Here is a 22094-nt window from a genome sequence, read left to right on the forward strand (position 1 = left end):
CCCGTCTGTCTTTGTTTTCTACATTTTAAGTCAAAAGTAACTACAGTAACCCCCCGACCTACGATGGCCCCGACATATGATAAAATCGACATACGATGGCCTCTCAGAGGCCATCGCATGTCGATGTCAGCATCGACATACGATGCTTTTATATGTCGGGGCCATCGCATTAACTGCTATCCGACAGCGCAAAATGCTTAAGCTGCTGTCGGATAGCAGTTTAAGCATCCCTGGCAGGTTCACTTACCTATCCCCGCTGCTCCGGGTCCACTTCGCGATCCTCCGGTGTCTTGCGCATCTTCTCCAGGGTCCGGGCCTTGCTTTCCGGCGTCGTTATTACGTCACTACGCACGCCGCGCCGGCGCAGCAGCGTAATAACGTCACCTGAAAGCGAGGCCCGGACCCTGCAGAAGATGCGCAAGACACCGGAGGATCGCCAAGAAGACACCGGAGCAGCGGGACAGCATCGGGAGCCCCTGGAACAGCAGCGGGAGCCGTGAGGACCTGGTGCGGAGCGGCGGGGACAGGTGAGTACAGCTTCCTATACATTACATTGCACGGATCCCTCAACATACGATGGATTCGACAAACGATGGGTCGTTTGGAACGAATTACCATCGTATGTTGAGGGACCACTGTATATTGTGGTCGCTATTTTTTCCCGCACAGTTACATTACCAACCAGCTCTGCGTTGTTGGAAATGATCAGATCCAACAAGGCATCACTTCTTGTTGGGTCCTCCACAAACTGGCCCATAAAATTATCCTGCAATAAATTTAGGAATTTTCTCCCCTTTGTAGTTTTAGCCAGCCCCCGGCCCCAATCTATTTCTGGATAGTTAAAATCTCCCATTATTACCACTGTACCTGCCCGGGCGGCCCTCTCTATTTGTTTATACAGCCGACCTTCTATCTCTTCAGTGATATTAGGGGGTCTGTAGATTACACCAAATATAATTTTTTCAGTATTTCCCTCCTTTTGTAATTCTACCCACAGTGATTCCACCTCCTCAGAATCATCACACACTATGGCATCGTTCACACTGACTTTCATACAACTTCTTACATACAGACAGACTCCACCACCTTTTCTGTTCATTCTATCCTTGCGAAACAATGTAAACCCCTGCAGATTGACAGCCCAGTCATGCGAGGAGTCCAGCCATGTCTGTGACCCCAACTATATCAATATGTTCCTCCAGTATCAAGGCCTCAAGCTCCCCCATTTTATTTGCTAGGCTTCTGGCATTTGTGAACATACACTTTACATTTCCATTAAGTTTTACACATATAGTCTCACTAATGGGATTTTCAGAGTTATTGGGGTTAATGTTATTATTTGAGTTATAAGGGCTAATTGTACTATTTAAGTTATTGGGGCTAATGGGATTTTTTGAGTTATTGGGTCTAATGTTATTATTTAAGTTATTGGGGCTAATGGGATTTTTTGCGTTATTGCGTCTAACGTTGTTATTTAAGTTATTGGGGCTAACGGTATTTTTTGAGTTATTGGGGCTTATTGTAGGTATTGAGTTATTGGGGCTAATGGAATTTTTTGAATTATTGGGATTACAATTTTTCGGGCTACATTTATTTTTACGGCTTGTTTGTAACCCATGGATCTCCTTATCCACTGCTCTTAACCTCCCCCCACAGGACTCCTCTCCACCCACCATTATGTCCTGACCCCTCTCTAACCTATCCATCCCACTGTCTGCTTTCTTTGCTTTATTATCCTCCCCCCACTCACCTAGTTTAAATACTCAGCCACCCCTTCCAGGATTCTCTCCCCCAGCACAGCAGACCCCCTTCCATTCAGGTGCAAATTATCCGTAGAAAAGAGTTTGTACCCCAATGAAAAGTCAGCCCAGTGCTCTAAAAACCCAAACCCTTCCCCCTCACACCACGACTTAAGCCATGCATTTAACTCCCTAAGCTCCCGCTGTATTTCCTGCGATGCGCATGGCACAGGAAGTATTCCAGAGAACACAACCTTAGAGGTCCTTCCCTTCAGCTTGGCACCTAGTTCCTTGTAATTATTCTTCAAGGACCTCCACCTACCATGTATTCTGTCGTTGGTTCCCACATGGACCACGACAGCTGGGTCATCCCCAGCCCCCCCTAGTAATTTGTCCACCCTTTCCACCACATGCCGAACCCTGGCAGGGAGACAGCAAACCATTCGGTTGAGGTGGTCTTGGCGACAAATTATTCTATCCGTCTTCCTGATTATAGAATCCCCTACCACAACTAACTGTCTTGGCCTACCTGCGTTACCATCCCCCACACTACTAGTTGAGCTGTTCCCCCGGCTTTTAGGGAGACCAGTATCCACTAGGGTTGCCATCTCTGATACTGAGGCCCTCGCATCATCGTCCCAACTTGGCAATTTTACTTGGGAGATCAGAAGCAGAAGTGACCTTCCTTTTCCTTTCCTACCCCCTTTCCAGTCCCTCTAACTACATTAACCCAGCTCCCTACTTGGGCCTCCTGGCTAGTTTCTCCAACCTCCATTTCTACCCCACTAACTGCTTGCTCTGTAAGATTGTCAATACATGACTTCAATTCCAGACACATTCTCTCTCCAAAAGCCCAATGGCGCCCCTTCTCTTCTGAGCATTGTAGTTCGCCCGCAGAAAACTTTACGTCCACACATGGGGTATTTATATACTCAGAAAAAAATTGGGTTACACATTTTGGGGGGCTTTTTTTTTTTCCTATTACCCCTTGTTTTTTTCCAAAATGGGGTCACATTTGGGTATTTATTTTTTTACGTTTATGTCAGAACCTCTGTAAAATGAGCCCCCCCCTGTGCAAATCAGCAATTTAAGCCTCAAATGTACATAGCGCGCTCTAACTCCTGAGCCTTGTGCATCCGCAGAGCATTTTACGTCCACATATGGGGTATTTCCGTACTCAGGAGAAATAACGTTACAAATTTTGGGGGTCTTTTTTTTTTTCCTTCTTGTGAAAATGAAAAGTATGGGCCAACACCAGCATGTAAGTGCATGCTGGTGTAGACCCCAACTTTACCTTTTCATAAGGGGTAAAAGGAGAAAAAGCCCCCCAAAATGTGTTGGGCAATTTTTCCCAAGTACAGAAATACCCCATATGTGGCCCTATACTGTTGTCTTGAAATACATCAGGGCTCCGAAGTGAGAGAGCACCATGCGCATTTGAGGCCTAAATTATATATTTGCATAGATACGGACCCGGATGCAAGAGTTAGACTTGCCTCCAATACGAAAATTACCCTACGGCAGTGTTTCCCAAACAGGGTGCCTCCAGCTGTTGCAAAACTCCCAGCATGCCAGGACAGTCAATGGCTGTCCAGCAATACTGGGAGTTGTTGTTTTGCAACAGCTGGAGGCTCCATTTAAGTAAGCGTGCCGTACCAGAGGTTTCTCATTTTTATTGGGGGGGGGGGGGGGGGTACTGTGTAGGGGTATGTGTATATGTAGTGTTTTACCCTTTATTTTGTGAAAGTGTAGTGTAGTGTTTTTAGGGTACATTCAGACTGCCGGGGTATTACAGCGAGTTTCCCGGTGGGAGTTTGAGCTGCAGCAGAAAATACCCTGCATCTCTAACTTGCAGCGAGAGACTAACTGTAAAACCCCACCCGTGTGAATGTGCCCTGTACATTCACATGGGGGGGGGGGGGGGGGGGGGGGGGGCAAACCTCCAGCTTTTGAAACACTACAGCTCCCAGCATGCCCTTTGGCTGTCCGTGCATGCTGGTTATGCAAGAGCTGGAGGCACACTGCTTGCAAAACACTGAGTTAGGTTGGGAAACATAGTCTGTTTCCTAACTCAGCGTTTCCCAACCAGTGTCCCTCCAGCTGTTGCAAGACTACAACTCCCAGCATGCATGGTCTGTCAGTGCATGCTGGGAGTTATAGTTTTGAAACAGCTGGAGGCCCACTGGTCGGGAAACAATGTTTCCCAACCAGTGTGCCTCCAGTTGTTCAAAACTACAGCTCCCAGCATGCCCAGACTGCTGACGGGCATGCTGGGAGTTGTAGTTTTGCAACAGCTGGAAGAGCACAGTTTGGAGACCACTATACAGTGGTGCCCAAACGGTAGCGCTCTAGATGTTGCAAAACTACAACTCCCAGCATGCCTGGACAGTCTCAGCATGCTAGGAGTTGTAGTTTTGCAACATCTGGAGGTCTATAGCTTAGAGACCACTAAGTGGTATAGTGGTTTCCAAACTGTGCTCTTCCAGATGTTGCAAAACTACAACTCCCAGCATGCTGAGATTATCCAGGCATGCTGGGAGTTGTAGTACTGCAACATCTGAAGGGACAGATGTTACAGAACTACAACTCCCAGCATGCCTGGGCAGTCTGAGAGTTGTAGTTTTGCAACATCTGGAGCACTACCGTTTGGGCACCACCGTATAGTGGTCTCCAAACTGTGGCCCTACAGATGTTGCAAAACTACAACTCCAAGCATGCCCAGGCAGCCTTTGGCTGTCTGGGTATGCTGGGAGTTGCAGTTTGGCAACCCCTAGAAGGCAGCAGTAAAGATCGCTTTACTGCTACCTTCATTGCTGCTCCACGCCGTCGTCTCCCTACCTCTGCCGCTGATGCCACCGATGATCGCCGGGGACCGCAGCAAGTACCGCAGGTACCGGCCGCCATCTTCTCCCCCCCGCTCTGCCTGACATCCAGGGGCGGGCAGAGCGGGGGGTTTCCATGGTAACCCCCGCCTTCAACTGCCATTGGTCAGTAGTCATTACTGACTGATGGCAGGGGATAGGAGGGGGTGGCATCACTGCCACCTCGCTCCTATCCCTTAGGATGATCGGGGCTGTCACTGACAGCTCCGATCATCCCTATTTTCCGGGCGATCGGGTCATCAGAGACCCGATCAGCCCGGAATTGCGCAAACCTGAATTGATCGGCAATTTGCCACGATCGCCGACATGGGGGAGTCTCAGGACCCCCCTCTCCCCCAGGCATCCCGATCCGGGCCCCGTCGTGTGAGCGGCGAGGACCGGAAACGTTCAGGGCGTACAGGTACACCCTGAGTCCTTAAGGATCGGGGATGCAGGGCGCATGCATACGCCCTGCGTCCCCAAGAGGTTAAGGCGTGGCCCGCAAGTCATTCATTCTAAAGCGCCGCGGCCTGGAGGAGAGGGGTGTTGGGGGGGGGGGGGGGGGGTTTAGAGAAATATAGAAGCGCCTGGGGTCATATATGATTAGTTCGGGGGGGGGGGGGCAGGATACCGTTAAATACCGCGGAACCGCCATAACTTGCAAAAATACTGTGATATGCATTTTTGGTCATACGGCCCAGCACTAATCTGTCTGTCTATCTACACCTGTCAATGTAGTAACTTAAGAACAGCCAGACATGGAATGATTAAGATTTTATTTCATCATAAAAAATAAAAAAAAATAAAAGATTGAACAACAAACAAATCTGACGTTAAGAAAGACATATGATGCAATGAAAGTGCTAAACAACATTGATGGAAGTCTAGATCCAAGGTTTTCATGTTACCCATAGGGTTAAATGTACTGAACGTGCACATAATGCAGTCTGTATAACCGTGCTATATTCGTAAGTCATGGACTAACTTTGAAAACCAGTAATCTAGATGAATGTGTCCATAGCCACATTTTCCCCTTGTATAAGTGCTTGTTGCATTGGAAAACTTGCAGTCTCCAAATAGGGCCTGGGCTACACTGCAATTTTTTGTAGTACAAAGTATCAAGCTACGGTTAGAACCTAAGCAATAAACTGAGTTGTAATCTTGCGGATTGCGACTGTAATTAATACGTTTAAATCAATTTGTAGCACTGTAAAAAGTTGCAATATAGCCCAGCTCAGTGTTAAGACATGACAACAACATTGTAGTTTGTCCCTGACCTAGCAGGTCATATGGCACAACTCTAGTTATTAGGATTGAAGCAGTTCTATGGTCTTATGCAGGTATAAAGCATAAAAGGGATCCTGTCATCGGTTTCATAGTGACCGAATAGGCAGCATGAAACACTGACAGGCTCCCCCTGTCATACGATATCTGATTCTATCTGAAAGTATAAGAAATCATACTTATAAAGCCAGCCAGGGAAGGGGCACCAAGCCGCTGGGGCAGTTAAAAGCAGTTTCGCCCTGCTCTGCCGGCCTGGATTAATAGAAGTCTATTTGGCTCTCGATTGTTTTTAAAATCTCTGTTTCAAAACGAGTCTTGATTTTCCAGCTCACACAGTTGTTACAATGTATCAGTCTAAAGACTTTTTTTTTATGTACTAAGCACAGTAGCAGTGCAATGACCGTTCTTACCAAATGAACTCCTTGTAACAACAGCATTGATGAAATAGGATGGGGTTTTTAGGGTGTAAATGGATGGGGTCTCTGGGTGTAAAAAAAAAAAAATCACTACAGACAGAGATCTTAAAAACGGTGAGTTGAAACAAATATATCAGACAAACGCTAAATGTATGTGTCCAATAAATAAAGGTGTACTCCACTGGAAAACTTTTTTTTTTTTATTATTTATTTTTTATTAAACAGATTTGTAAATTATTTCTATTAAAAAAATCTTAATACTGCTAGTACTTATCAGCTGCTGTGTGATCCAAAGAAAGTTCTTTTCTTTTTGAATTTCCATTCTGTCTGACCACAGTGCTCTCTGCTGACACCTCTGTCCATGTCAGGAACTGTCCAGATTAGGATAGGTTTTCTATGGGGATTTGCTCCTGCTCTGGACAGTTCCTAACATGGACAGAGGTGTCAGCAGAGAGCACTGCGGTCAGATAGAAAGGAAATTCAAAAAGAAAGAACTTCCTCTGTAGTAAACAGCAGCTGATAAGCACTGGAAGGATTAAGATTTTTTATTAGAAGTAATTTACAAATCTGTTTACCTTTCTGGCACCAGTTGATAAAAAAAAAAAAAAAAAGTGTTTTCAAGTGGAGTACCCCTCTAAGCTTTATCTACATAAAACTATCCACCCTGGGGGTTGAGTACCATGAGGCACCACTTCACTGTCAATTATATTGACAATCCCTCATGGCAAAATCTGGTCAGTTTGGTCTGGGCCAAGAATATAGGAATTTTAGTCAAAATTATATATATATATTATATATATATATATATATATATATATATATATACACATATACACACACACACACACACAGTTCAGTAGTGTTGTTCTCAAAACTACTCTTGATACTATTTGTATTCAACACACCACATTAAAGGAAAAGGTCACAACGTATAAAGTGCAACATAGAAAAAGTCTTTATTCTTTTTAATTTACCTATATGGCAGAACCAGTACCATGCTACGGACACATGGCTTACCATGAGAAGCACCGACTAGAGGCTCCAATCATACCTCACCAACAAAAATGCAGTTACCACCACGCTTTCATTGTTAAAAACAACTGAAGATATCTCCAAGCGCGGCTGTCAATTAAACATTAAATAATTATAATATGCGCTATGTAGAAAAATAAAACGAGACATTTGCAAAGTGGACAGACATAAAAGGTATGAAAATGACAAAAATGAGAAATATTCTTGCAGTCCTTTTATCCTCTGAATGGTCACAGTCGGCAAATAACAACCAACTGTGCTTGAAGAGTCCTGTTTTATTTAGTGTTCATGTTCTGACAGTAAGGCCCAATGTGGCATTGTATAGTGGCAGCTGTTTTGTGGCTGATTTCCACATCTGTATCTCCTGCACGCTACATACAGATCAGTGACAGCTCTCTGCCACCTGTGGTCGCATTTAGGATTTAATAAGAGCAATTCACAATCCATTAGATGAAAAACTATGCTGTGTTTTTAGGAAATAAATTATTTTGTCTTCTTTTTTTCTTGTGCATTCACTTTTTGTCTGTAGCCGTAGTATTGAGAATCGGTGTTGAAGAGCTTGTCCCACCATGTAAATGTGGATGCATAGTTACCTACGAAGTTCATGTGATGGAAATCATGGAAACGTGCTCCGGCATAAAAAGGTACAAGATGCAGTGGATTCAATGGAATGTCATAACCACTAAAAGAGAAATGAGAATATATGTTAGCAAGTAACAGAATTCAGGTTCTGATAATGAAAACATACAAAATCGTACAATTACCAAACACACAATGGCCCTGATTTACTAAGAGTGGAGTGGAGGTTTCTTTGTGAGCTTTAATTCCCTACAATTTATTTTCCACGGTATTTACTAAAGGTTTCCCTACATTTTCCATTTTCCCTACACAAGTTCTGATCTGTCTGGTTTTCCTCAGCTCAAATCCACCACATTTTATGTGGAAACCTTAGTAAATATGTTGGGTTTTAGTGAAAATGTCGGGAACACGCCCCTTTGCGGAGACTACGTCCCCTTTTCCCGGTGGCTACGCCCCTTTTTTGGGTTTTCTTAGCAAAATGGAGAGTTAGTCTGGGTTTTTTCAATTCTGGCGCAAATTCTGTCGCAGACAGAATTTCTGGCACAATGCGACAGAATCTGGTGCACAACCCGACAAAACATGTCGAGTTTGCAATTGTAAATGAGGGCCAATATATTAGGATATCACTTTTCTTTCCACAATACAAGCCATCACCTTGCCGAGTCCAGTGCTGGAACCCTTGTCCCCCACTTGTACTGATGACGCTCTCTCCTGATGACATTCCAAACACTGAGACTGCTGTATTTTAGGAACATCATCTGGAGAGGGTATTGTTAAGGTAAGCAAACAGAGGCATTGAGCTGGACCAGAGCCTTAGACTCAGCAAGGCAACTATGCTGTATTTCATTATTTTACACCTCCTAGCAAGTCTTAATTTTTTTTTTTTTTAATAACAAAATCCATTTACTTGGGATGATCATTAGTCGAGCAACGCTCATATCGGCAGCTGTGTTAAAGTACCCTAAGACCAAAGATATGTGACAGGTGGAAGCCCAGCCTTCAAGGTTTATGCAGGCATAGCGACTCGTCACTTTACATAGTGACAGGATAGGCCATTAATGTGTTTTTGAGAGAACATATTGATCTTATAAAAGATCTATTTGTACAGTGACCCCCCCGATCTACGATGGCCCCGACATTCGATCATTTCAACATACGATGGCCTTTCAGAGGCCATCGCATGTTGGAGGCAGCATCAACATACGATGCTTTTGTATGTCGGGGCCATCGCATAAACGGCTATCCGGCAGCGCTGACTGCTTCAGCTGGCACCGGATAGCCGTTTACGGTGCCCTGTGTGGTCCGCTGAAGATCACTTGCCTGTCCTCAGGGCTCCGGCGCATCCTCTTCGGGATCCCCTGCATCATCCGTGCTCTCCATCGTCGTCATCACGTCGCTGCACACGCCGTCCCGTCATCCAATAGGAGCGGCATGCATAGCAACGTGACGGCAGCGACGGAGAGCGAGGATGCCGGTGAAGCAAAGGCCTTGACGGAGCGTTGGGGAAACCCCGGGGACAGTGATGGAAGGTGACATCCAGGGCAGCAGTGACGGTCCGGAGCGGCGGGGACACATGAGTATAACCTCCAATACAGTGGTCTTCAACCTGCGGACCTCAAGATGTTGCAAAACTACAACTCCCAGCATGCCCGGACAGCCGTTGGCTGTCCGGGCGTGCTGGGAGTTGTAGTTTTGCAACATCTGGAGGTCCGCAGGTTGTAGACCACTGTCCTATACTTTACATTGCACGGATCCCTCAACATACGATGGTTTCAACAAACGATGGTCCATTTGGAACGGATTACCATCGTATGTTGAGGGACCACTGTATTTGCTCGCTTTCCAGTGTTCTTTGGTCAGTGTCGACCAAAGAGGAATTATTATACTTGAGAAAGTATCAAGGTATCTGTGTAGAAAAAATGCCTTTCTCAGGAAAACAGGTACTGGAACAAGTCAAAGATGAAACTATCAGCAGCTGGGGATAGATTGCATACATACTGAAAAAAAAGAGTACTGGCTATGCCAGCAACTGTCATGTATGGCATCTTGGTATTATTAGTGTATTCTATACAGTCATGTGAGGCCTAACAGCAATATGTAACTTTCACACATCTCTCAATACACATATCCATATCAACTAAGCCAGTTTCACAGTCCTAAACTGACACCAGGGTCACTTGCACAAACCCTGATATACAGGAAATAATGCGGATGACCCTGTTTCTCACACTTCTTACCAGGTAAAAATCGGTGCAACCGTTCAGAAGATATTAATCTTGTTGATGATATACAGTGGGGCAAAAAAAGTATTTAGTCAGCCACCAATTGTGCAAGTTATCCCACTTAAAAAGAGAGAGAGGCCTGTAATTTTCATCATAGGTATACCTCAACTATGACGTAATGAGAAAAAAAATCCATAAAATCACAATGTCTGATGTTTAAAGCAAATTATGGTGGAAAATAAGAATTTGGTCACCAACAAACAAGCAAGATTTCTGGCTCTCACAGACCTGTAATTTCTTCTTTAACAATCTCCTTTGTCCTCCACTCGTTACCTGTATTAATGGAACCTGTTTGAGGTTGTGGACAGGTGTCTTTTATACTGATAACAAGTACAAACAGTCACACTCCAAACTCCACTGGCCAAGACCAAAGAGCTGTCGAAGGACACCAGAAACAAAATTGTAGACCTGCAACAGGCTGGAAAGACTGAATCTGCAATAGGCAAGCAACTTGGAGTGAAGAAATAAACTGAGGGAGCAATTATTAGAAAATGGAAGACATGCAAGACCACTGATAATCTCCCTCGATCTGGTGCTCCATGAAAGATCTCACCCCGTGGTGTCAAAATGATCACAAGAAGGGTGAGCAAAAATCCCAGAACCACACAGGGGGACCTAGTGAATGACCTGCAGAAAGCTAGGACCAAAATAACAAAGGCTACCATCAGTAACACACTACGCCGCCAGGGAATCAAATCATGGAGTGCCAGACGTGTCCCCCTACTTAAGCCAGTACATGCCCAAGCCTGTCTGAAGTTTGCTAGAGAGCCTTTGGATGATCCAGAAGAGTATTGGTAGAATGTGATATGGTCAGATGAAACCAAAGTAGAACTTTTGGGTAAAAACTCAACTCGTCGTGTTTGGAGGAGAAAGAAAGCTGAGTTGCATCCAAAGAACACCATACCTACTGTGAAGCATGGGGGTGGAAACATCATTCTTTGGGGCAGTTTTTTTTTTTTTGCTAAGGGACCAGGACAACTGATCTGTGTTAAGGAAAGAATGAATGGGGCCATGTATCGTGAGATTTTGAGTGAAAACCTCCTTCTATCAACAAGGGCATTGAAGATGAAAAGTGGCTGGGTCTTTCAGCATGACAATAATCCCAAACACACCACCCGGAAAATGAAGGAGCTGCTTTGTAAGAAGCATTTCAAGGTCCTGGAGTGGCCTAGCCAGTCTCCAGATCTCAACCCCATAGAAAAAGTTTGGAGGGAGTTGAAAGTCTGTGTTGCCCAGCAACAGCCCCAAAACATCACTGCTCTAGAGGAGATCTGCATGAAGGAATGGGCCAAAATACCAGCAACAGTGTGTGAAAACCTTGTGAAGACTTACAGAAAATGTTTGACCTCTGTCATTGCCAACAAAGGGTATATAACAAAGTATTGATATGAACTATTGTTATTGACCAAATACTTATTTTCCACCATAATTTGCCAATACCTTCTTTAAAAATCAGTGATTTTATGGATTTTTTTTTTCTCATTATGTCTATCACAGTTGAGGGAACCCTATGATGAAAATTACAGGCCTCTCTCATCTTTTTAAGTGGGAGAACTTGCACAATTGGTGGCTGACCAAATACTTTTTTGCCCCACTGTAATAATATCTTCTTATCTGCAATGGAGGTGGCTGCTGCATGTGCAATGCTTTCTCCAGTCTACTCCCTTAAACAGATAACTCCGCCCCTCCATAAATATTTACCCCTTTTCCTCAGAAAGTCTGTGAAAAGGTGGAGTAATCACAGGAGAAAGCATTACACATACAGCAGAAGCCAAATCCAGTGTAGTTAAAAGGAGTAATCCAGATCCTAAGGATAGGGTATAAGTGTCAGATCGTACCCAGCGATCGGACCCCCTGCAATCTCCCGTATGGTGCCCCGACTTTTCTCTAGAATGGAGGCGTGTCGACCAGCTCTCCCAAAGTGATGCATGGAGGGGAGTGTAGGCCACTGCTTTGTACGGTGGTCGACATAGCTCTTTTCATGCAGAGAACTGGGGCGTCATACGGGAGATTGTGTATCCCTTAGGATAGGGGGATACATGTCCCTAACCCGGAGTACTCGTATAAGAAGAAATTATAACAAAATAAATATATTCTGAACGGCTGCATAGATTTTCTGCCAGCAAGAAGCATTACAAAGAGGGTCACCCGCACCATCTAACTAGATATTCAGGTTAGTGCAGTTCAAAAACTTTCTATATGTTTTACATCTGGACAAAACATAAGAAAATGTTATTTCCTTTTTATAGAAATCATGGCTTATAAAATCATGGCTTTGTCCAAGCTTAAGCACAGGCATAGACAAGGTCCAGTAAGTGAGGTTGGGCTAGCACTCCTCTGTGCTCACTCCTGTCTGATAGTACTCCTCTGTGCTCACTCCTGTCTGATAGTACTCCTCTGTGCTCACTCCTGTCTGATAGTACTCCTCTGTGCTCACTCCTGTCTGATAGTACTCCTCTGTGCTATCTCCTGTCTGATAGCACTCCTCTGTGCTCTCTCCTGTCTGATAATACTCCTCTGTGCTCACTCCTGTCTGATAGTACTCCTCTGTGCTCTCTCCTGTCTGATAGGACTCCTCTGTGCTCTCTCCTGTCTGATAGCACTCCACTGTGCTCTCTCCTGTCTGATAGTCCACCCTCACTTACTGGCCTGTGCTTCAGCTTGGACAAAGCCATGATTTCTATAAAATATTAGCTTATTGGCTGCCTCCAGTGAAGGACTGTCATTAAAAATCTAGTGTCAATAGTCATTTTAAGGGTCTATTCCCACGTACAGTATTCTGCACAGAGTTGATGCGCAGAATTTGAAGCTGTATTCAGTCATTTAGTTTTCATTGAAATCTGCCACAGAAGACAGAATACTGTGCGTATGAATAGACCATAAAGGAATATTCTTTGCAATTATATGACATGCTAGTAGATAAGGTATAAATGCCACTTACCTGTGAACATCTATTGTTTCCAAAAGTCTAACTGTAACCCAAGCCCACAGGAGAATAACATGATTGCAGAAGACCATAATGCCAATGAAAAAACCAGCTCCCAAAATGAGGGTTTCAAGGGGATGAGCATACTCAGCCTGCATCCCAAATGGAGACTGTAAAACACATAGAAGATCAGCCATTAACATGCAGACACTACACCAGGACTTGATATATAACAACCTATCATGTACTTTGCTTGCATATTTATATATATATATATATATATATATATATGGGTTAAAGGAGAATTTCGGCCAAAGACGTCTTATCCCCTGTCCATAGGAGAGGGGATAAGATGTCTGATCGCGAGGGGCCGCCGCTGGGACCCTCGTGATCTTTGTGCAGCACCCGTATTCTATGCGGGGCTGTTTCTTCAGTCTCAGAAGCCTCTGCGTTTCCGGGACTGGAGACGTGACGTTACACCACGCCCCCCCCTCCTCCATTCATGTCTATGGGAAGGGTGTGATGGCCGGAATACCCCTTTAATTTAAATGAAGTCAAGCTAACACTTCAGTACAATGCTGCTTGGCCAACAAACTCTGTACTTACAGCAAACTCATGATGTACTTTGTGGATATACTTGTATATACGTTTATGGTGCAAGAGACGATGAAGGAAATAGTGCCAGGTATCTTCAATGACTGCACAGCCAAAACACTGGGCACATAACATATACCTACAAGAAAAGACAATATTGTTTTTAAAGAAACCATTTTTATGAAGATTTGGTCCAATAACCCATGTGTAAAGAGGCAATATGGTATGATAACATTCTAAACATAAATAATTTAATTTAGAACAGTCTCTGAAGGTGACACAGTAAGGAAGCTATCAAAACTGCTGTTTCTTGTGTTTCAGTAAGGGATTATTTAAAAGGTTTCCAAATTATTTTAGAAATATAAGATGTTCTCCAATATAGAGACCATTTTAAGTAGTAAAATTGGTCATGCATGAATAGTCCCCCCCATTTAGACCTATACAACAAAGGCAAGTGTCATAGATATTGCTGAAGAGTTACCAGGCAGCCCTGTGGTTGGGATGAGGTCAAAGTAACGAGGTCAAAGTAATGAGGACAACACCCGAATAAATATACATGTTATATCAGTACAGAGGCAGAGGACTGATCCTATTTGCTATTATATCAAGTGCAATATTGAAGATTTTATATTTTTGAGCTTCTAAGAACCAATTCCTTACCATCTAGGCATATTATCCCAGTCATATGGAATGTTAAAAAATTCAGTGAAGTAGTATGTTCCACAGATCAAAGGAAGCTGAATGCAGAAATGATTGAAAAGGAGCATTTTAAAGCATCGCCATTGACCCTCCCATGTTTCTGGTCTATCCTGTAATACAAAAATCAGTCAACATTAGATGCTGTACAAAAAGAGCAATGTGTATAGGAATGAATGGGATATTCCCAACTCAAACATTATCTACATATCTAGAGGTGACCAGGATTCCAAAAACAGCTGACTGTGTGTTTTTATGTCATTTGTAAATTCCGTAGACTATGTGCTACACTGTTTATACATTAAAGGGGTACTCCAGTGGAAAACCTTTTTTTTTATTCGATTTTTTTTAAATCAACTGGTGCCAGAAAGTTAAACAGATTTGTAAATTACTTCTTTTAAAAAAATCTTAATTCTTCCAGTACTTATTAGCTGCTGAATACAACAGAGGAAATTTATTTTCTTTTTGGAATACAGAGCTCTCTGCTGACATCACGAGCACAGTGCTCTCTGCTGACATCTCTGTCCATTTTAGGAACTGTCCAGAGTAGGAGAAAATCCCCATAGCAAACATATGCTGCTCTGGACAGTTCCTAAAACGGACAGAGATGTCAGCAGAGAGCACTGTGCTCTGTGTTCCAAAAAGAAAATCATTTCCTCTGTAGTATTCAGGAGCTAATAAGTACTGGAAGGATAAAGATTTTTTTAAAGAAGTATTTACACATCTGTTTAACTTTCTGCCACCAGTTGATTTAAAAATAAAAATAAAAGTTTTCCACCGGAGTACCCCTTTAATGTCTATTGAATAAAACCGTCTGCTTTTGGAAATTCGAAGCTGGACATTGAAGTTGTCTTATCCTAGAGAAAGGCGCAGGTTCCAGAGGTAATAACTTATCAGACTTAACTGGCATATCTTATGGATATGCTATAAATGTCGGAGATAAGATAAACCCTTTAAGTTGTGAGTAATACATGCAAGACAACAGGCTCATATGACAGATATTGTATATGCTCATACTGCTCCCCCATGTACCTAAAGTTTTATGCAGAAGCACAAAGAATGTCTAAAATGATATGATGAACTAGGGCCTTCTGACCGATCTGTGAGGCAGGTGTCGCATCTAGATGTATAACAATTTTGAATTCACTTCTATGGGAATTACAGAGGAAGCTAAGCATTCTTTCTACATTCACGTTCCATCTAGATGCAGCAGACCCCCCAACAGATGGACAAGGAGAACCACTGTTCCCCATATAGGTGTGATTGGTGTACTCCGCTGCTAGACATCTTATCCCCTACCCAAAGTATAGGGGATAAGTTGTCTGTTCGCAGGGTCCTGCTGCTGGCCCCCCCCGCGATCTCCCACAGCACCCAGCATTCTAAACAAACACCGGGTTCCTGCGACAGTGGTTATGACGTCACGGGCCTACCTGATGTCATGCCACGCCCCCTCCATTCATGTCTATGGGAGGGGGAGTGTCGGAATACATGAATGGAGGGGGCGTGGTGTCAGGATGGCTGTGGCCTCCAGCTCCGAGCGTTCTGAACAAAATGTTCAGAACGCGTGAGCCACGGAGTACCCCTTTAAGAATTCAGTTGGGAATACCCCTTAAGTAGCAATTATAGGGACAGCCTCTTCTTTTAAAGAATAGACATTTCTTTTTATGTAACATATGTATATACCTGTTGGATTTTAAACCTTTGCATGAAAGGAAGGAACTGAAATAGAAAACCGGGTAAACAGAAGAGGAAGTAAATGAGCTCGTGGACAATGAGCGATCCCCATGTTGCTATCTGGAACTTGGTGTAGTTGTCAAGCATGTAGGTCCAGGCATATTTAAATGGCCCTTGTAGAGGATTTTCTGGTAGTAAGGTGTCAATGTATTCAACAGCAAGATATGCTGAGCTAAGAACACTGTCGTTTGAAGCCATTTCTGGTTGTTAATTCATGAAGAGTCACACCAGGGGGTCCTGAAATATAAAGACAACAGGATCTTAAGATTAAGGTCCCCACTTAGATAATACATTCATTAATATCAAATGAGGCGTAAAAAATTGTTATGTTTATGGACAGATTGTATTCGTATTATGTCATACAAAAGCAGTAAGGGTCTGTTCACATGGGCATAATTCGGGTGGATTTAATCGCCAAAAACCTCTCTGTGTCAGCTTGGAAACCTTACTGTTATTGGGGGAGATTCATCAAAACCTGTGTAGAGGAAGAGTGGAGCAGTTGCCCATAGCAACCAATCAGATCACTTCTTTCATTTTTCCTTTTTAAAAATACCGTATATACTCGAGTATAAGCCGAGGCCCCTAATTTTACCCCAAAAACCCTGGAAAAGTTATTGACTCGACTATAAGCCTAGGGTGGGAAATACATCATCCCCCCATGTCATCATCCAGACCCCCGTCATCATCCCCCCCTCATCATCATCATCCCCCCCCCCCTCATCATCATCAGCCATCGGCCGTCCGGGCATGCTGGGTGTTGTAGTTTTAAAACCTCTGGAGGTCTGCAGGTTGAAGACCACTGCGGCCTTAGTCATCATCCAGCCCCCCCTTTTTGTTTTGTACTCACCTCCTCTCGGCGGGAAGTTAGGGTGAGCTGGTCCGGGCCATCTATGCTGCAGGGACCATCCAGTGGGGATGGTAAGTCGTTGCGGGCTGTCCATTTTCACCGGGGGTGGCCTCTTCTCACTCCCCGGTGAAAATGGACAGCCCGCAACGACTAACCATCCCCACGGGAAGTTAGGGTGAGCTGGTCCGGGCCATCTATGCTGCAAGGACCCTGCAGCATAGATGGCCCAGACCAGCTCACCCTAACTTCCTGCCGAGGGGAGGTAAGTACAACACAAAACGGGGGGGGGGGGGGCTGGATGATGACGAAGGCCGCAGTGGTCTTCAACCTGCAGACCTCCAAAGGTTTCAAAACTACAACACCCAGCATGCCCGGACAGCCGATGGCTGTCTGGGCTTGCTGGGTGTTGTAGTTTTGCAACATCTGGAGGTCCGCAGGTTGAAGACCACTGATGAAGGGATTGACAGGCGGAGAGTTCACTTGAGTATAAGCCATGCTGAAAAACTCGGTTTATACGTATATACGGTAAAAGAAGCAATCTGATTAGTTGCTATGGGCAACTGCACCACTCTTCCTCTCCACATGATTTGATACATTTCCCCTCCATTTACTTTAATGGGAGACAGGAAACCTTGCTGAGGGGTAAAAAAATGTCCTATTTTCTGTACCGTTCTTTCCTGGCTGAGAATTAGCAAGTGATTTATCACAACTGAAAGAACTGTGACTAGAAAACTGATGATAAATCTACGATTACAGTAAAATCAGTTATGGGACTTTTTTTTTTTTCTTCCAAAGCATTTACCATCCCAAGCAAATCACTGTAGGTTTTCAGTGATGGTAATACTGCTGCCAAGTGTGAACTGGCCCTTGTGCTGGTGGTAAAACCACAACCCAGGCCTTACACCTAAAAAAGACATAGGCTGCTATGTATGCAGAGTTATATAACACCGCTCTGCACATACAGTGATCCCTCAACTTACAATGGCCTCAACATACAATAGTTTCAACATACAATGCTCTTTTCTGGACCATTGTAACTTGAAACCAGACTCAACATACAATGTTATACACAGTCCAGATCTGTGAAACGTGTCACTGGCTGAAATATCTGACCAATCAGAATGGGCATTTACACCTGTACTACTAAAGTGCATGCACTGACTGTCTGGTAGCACCCCCAACAGTACAGGGAGGTATTACATGTTCTGTACACTTTACCTGTGCCAGGGTTAGCTGCTCCTTTGGACACCAGGTAAGGGCGGCTACATTTGGTGTGTACTGTAGAGGACCCTGAAGAAGCTCCTGTCCGCTATATAGACCAGTCTTTCCCAACCAGGGTGCCTCCAGCTGTTGCAAAACTACAACTCCCAGCATGCCTGGACAGCCAAAGGCTGTCCAGGAATGCTGGGAGTTGTAGTTTTGCAACAGCTGGAGGCACCCTGGATGGGAAACACTGACATAGACAGTGATTTACAACTTCCAGTAGATCTTTCTTACTGTTCTATGTAAGAACTTGCTTTATTTATATTAGTTATTACTTATTTTTGTTTAATCCTCACATTTTCCTATTTTTGGATGACATTTTGGGGGCTTCAAAACCAATTACCAGGTTTCCATAGAGTTATGGTCTCAACATACAATAGTTTCAACATACAATGGTCGTCCTGGAACCAATTAATATTGTAACTTGAGGGACCACTGTATATATTACATGTTACAGTATATACAGTAATAGAAACATGCAAAGGTATACATAGCTATAAACAATTATATATATATATATATATATATATTACATACAATATCTAACTATATACATACAGTTATGCATCTATTCTTATCAGAATTCTGTGTATACAGGTATGTACTAATACAATATAATTTCCCTATATAATTAATGTATATATAGGTATATATATAGGTATATAAAGGCGCTCACCTCTGCCAGGTTAGGAGCCGTCAGTCAGTGTGCACTATAGACGTGACTGTCTCTTTATATGTTGAAGTCTTCCTCTGTTCAGCACCGGGACAGTGAAGTCCCAGCTGTCACGCAAACACCGAGCGATCCATTTCCTCAGCTCTGATTGGTTAACCATGCTACGCACTACATACGTAGCAGGAGCGGCTTGGCTTCCTATTGGTTAGCGGCATGGAGTGAGCCTAGGCAGACTTCCTATATTATCCAATCCTTGTGCGCCTTTGGTTCACTTCACCACGCCGTGGCCACGCCTCCTATCAGTGGTTACGACTCTACCTAAGGAGGTGCGCTACAGAGGCGGGAGCACGTGGTAGCACGGTCACCACGGTAACAGCTTTTTTTTTCATGAGAAGGCGGGAAGAAGGTGGCTTCTGTGTTGCTCGTCTGGTCACGTACCTGACGTACGTATATGTATGAATAATACACGGTAATAACGTAGCTTCGTGACTAGAAGATTTTCCAGTGAAAATCAGTGCTGTATCTTTTTCTTATGAATAATGGTATTTCTACAGTTAGGAAGACCTCCATGACCTAGTGTCACCGAAGTGGTGTGCATAAATATGGCATAGTTGTGAAAAAAAAATGTTAAATATAAAAAAAAAAAAACACACAAAGTGACAATGTTTACTTTCAGTAGTTGTAATGCAAACAGTAAGGCTGCATTCACACCACGTTTATGCGCAAACGCCAGACAGATCCAGCCCTTTCAATGAGCTGGATGGAATCAGATAGTGACTTTGGTCGGGTCATTTATGGACCATATTGGTTTTTGTTACTGGACTGAAAATTGCAGCCGACCACGGTTTTCAGTCTAGAAAATAAAGAAATGATACAGTCCAAAACCTACCTGACTGGAGTCACAAGCGACACATTGAATTTAATGGGGTACGACAGTGTGTCTGCTTGTAGCGGCGGATTGCCGCTCCGAGCAGGCACCTGAAAGGGCAGCATACTTTTAATAGAAGTAATTTACAAATCTGTTTAACTTTCTGGCACCAGTTGATAAAAAAAAAAAAAGTTTTTCACTGGAGTACCCCTTTAAATCAGGGCCAGTATGTTAACCTGCTGGGGACGGAGGGCATACTTGTACGCTAGGGATGTCCCGATACTAGTATTGGGGCCGATACCCGGCATTTGCATGGTATCGGGGATTCGTTTAATGTCCCCGATTCCATGTTCAATACTGTACCTGCTGCAGTGCGGCCCGGCTAAGCTGTCCCGTCGCATCATGGCGTCCCATGGAGGAGCATGTGACACACACATAACTCCACCTCCTCCCCTGCACCCTGCGTAACGCTACGGAGGAAGCAGAGTGACGTGTGTCTCACATGCTCCTCCACAGGATGCCATGATGTGGACTGGAGAAAGGGGCAACGGAGTTGCAACATCTGAGGACAGACGCAGGTGAGCACTGTCTACAAGGGGGGGGGGGGGCTGCTGTCTACAGGGGGGGTCCCTGTCTACATGGGAGGGGGGCCTGCTGTCTACAAGGGGGACAAGAGGGAGTGCTGTCTACAAGGGGGGGGGGCTGCCGTCTACAAGGGGGGGGGGGCTGCCGTCTACAAGGGGGGCCAAGACGGGGTGCAGTCTACAAGTTTTGGGGGCTGCGGTCTACAGGGGGGCTGCTACTAATGTCTGCAGGGGGGGCTGCTGCTAATGTCTGCAACTATCTATATCACCTACAAGGGGATACTACCTACTATTAAAGGCAGTCTTACAGCAGAGTCACCTGCACTAACTTCAATTTATAGGTAGATAGTGCAGGTGACATGGTTTCTACTGCTGCTCACCATGTGAACATCAGCGTAATCGCTCCAGAGACATCTGTGTCACCGCCAATGCGTGTTCACTGTTCTGTCCAATGGAGAAGAGAAAAAACGTGGCTTTTACTACAGCAGCCGCCTCCATTGTACACAACAAGGAACCCAAATATGAGCACGGTAAGTGGCGCCAGAAACCGGGTCACCTTGGTGTCGGATTCTCTTTAAAATAAAAGTACTCGTAATTGGTATCGGCAAGTACTAGAATTAAAGTATCGGTACTCGTACTTAAAAAAAACTGTATCGGGACATCCCTACTGTACGCCCTTGTCCCGTTTCTGGGTTTGAAGCGCGCTCACGAGCTTAGCACAGTTCAAACCCCGTGGGTCCCTACTGCTATCAGCAGCCAGGACCTAGGGTTAATGACGGGCATCACCAATCGGGCCGATGCCCGGCATTAACCCTTTTAGACGTTGAGCTGCTGGGACACTTTTACTTTCGGTTTAGACTTCGTGATCAAAGTTGATTGCGGCACCTAAAACGAAAGTAAAAGTTTCCCGGCAGCTCAGTTGAGCTAATCGGGACCATAGCGGTGAAACCACAATGTCCTGATCAGCTGAGAGGACCGCGGAAGGGTGCTCGCCTGCTTCCTCACTTTCCGATCAGTGATCTGCTGCTCCAAGTCATAACAGGCTGGAGCAGCAGAGCACCAATAACAGTGATCAAAGCTTTGCTATAGCATTGCATTGATCATTTTATGCAATCAAGAGATTGCATGTTATTGCCCCCTATAGGGGCTAAAAACTAAATAAATAAAGTGTTAAAAAAAAGTTTATAAAAATGAATTAAACCCCTCCCATTTTTTTAAAATAAAATAAAAATAATCATGTGTTGTACTGTCGAGTGTGTAAATGTCCGAACTATTAAAATATAAGGGAAGTTTAACTGTACGGTCGATAGCGTACACATAAAAAAAAATACCAAAGTCCAAAATTGTGCATTTTTGATCACTTCATATACCATAAAAAAATTTAATAAAAAGCGATCAAAAAGTCCTATCAAAACAAAAAAGGTACCGATAAAAACTACAGACCACGGCGCAAAAAATCAGCCCTCATATAGCATGTTTTTGCAGAAAAATAAAAAAGTTATAGGGTCAGAAGATGCCAATTTTAAACATACTAATTTTGGTGCATGTAGTTATAATTTTTTTAAAGTAGTAAAATAAAATAAAATTTACATAAATTGGGTATCCTTGTAACCGTGTGGACCTACAGAATAAAGAAAATTTTTACCAAAAAGTGCACTGCATAGAAACAGAAGCCCCCAAAAGTTACAAAATGGCATGTTTTTTTTTTGTTTCGCC

The 22094-nt window shown here is 43.9% G+C and overlaps 1 protein-coding gene across 1 annotated transcript; it reads right to left on the reverse strand.

The window, feature by feature from the left end:
* Nucleotides 1-7250: 7250 nt before the first annotated feature.
* On the reverse strand, nucleotides 7251-19078 carry MSMO1 (methylsterol monooxygenase 1). Its single transcript, XM_056561200.1, has 6 exons — nucleotides 18930-19078; nucleotides 16093-16380; nucleotides 14374-14522; nucleotides 13726-13852; nucleotides 13135-13289; nucleotides 7251-8014 (listed from the first exon to the last, which is right to left on the reverse strand). The coding sequence occupies exons 2-6, from the start codon at nucleotides 16339-16341 to the stop codon at nucleotides 7816-7818; spliced, it is 879 nt and encodes a 292-aa protein (XP_056417175.1). The 5' UTR covers nucleotides 16342-16380; nucleotides 18930-19078; the 3' UTR covers nucleotides 7251-7815.
* Between the last annotated feature and the right edge of the window lie 3016 nt (nucleotides 19079-22094).

The sequence above is a fragment of the Hyla sarda genome, chromosome 1 (assembly GCF_029499605.1).
Source record: "Hyla sarda isolate aHylSar1 chromosome 1, aHylSar1.hap1, whole genome shotgun sequence".
Taxonomy (NCBI): domain Eukaryota; kingdom Metazoa; phylum Chordata; class Amphibia; order Anura; family Hylidae; genus Hyla; species Hyla sarda.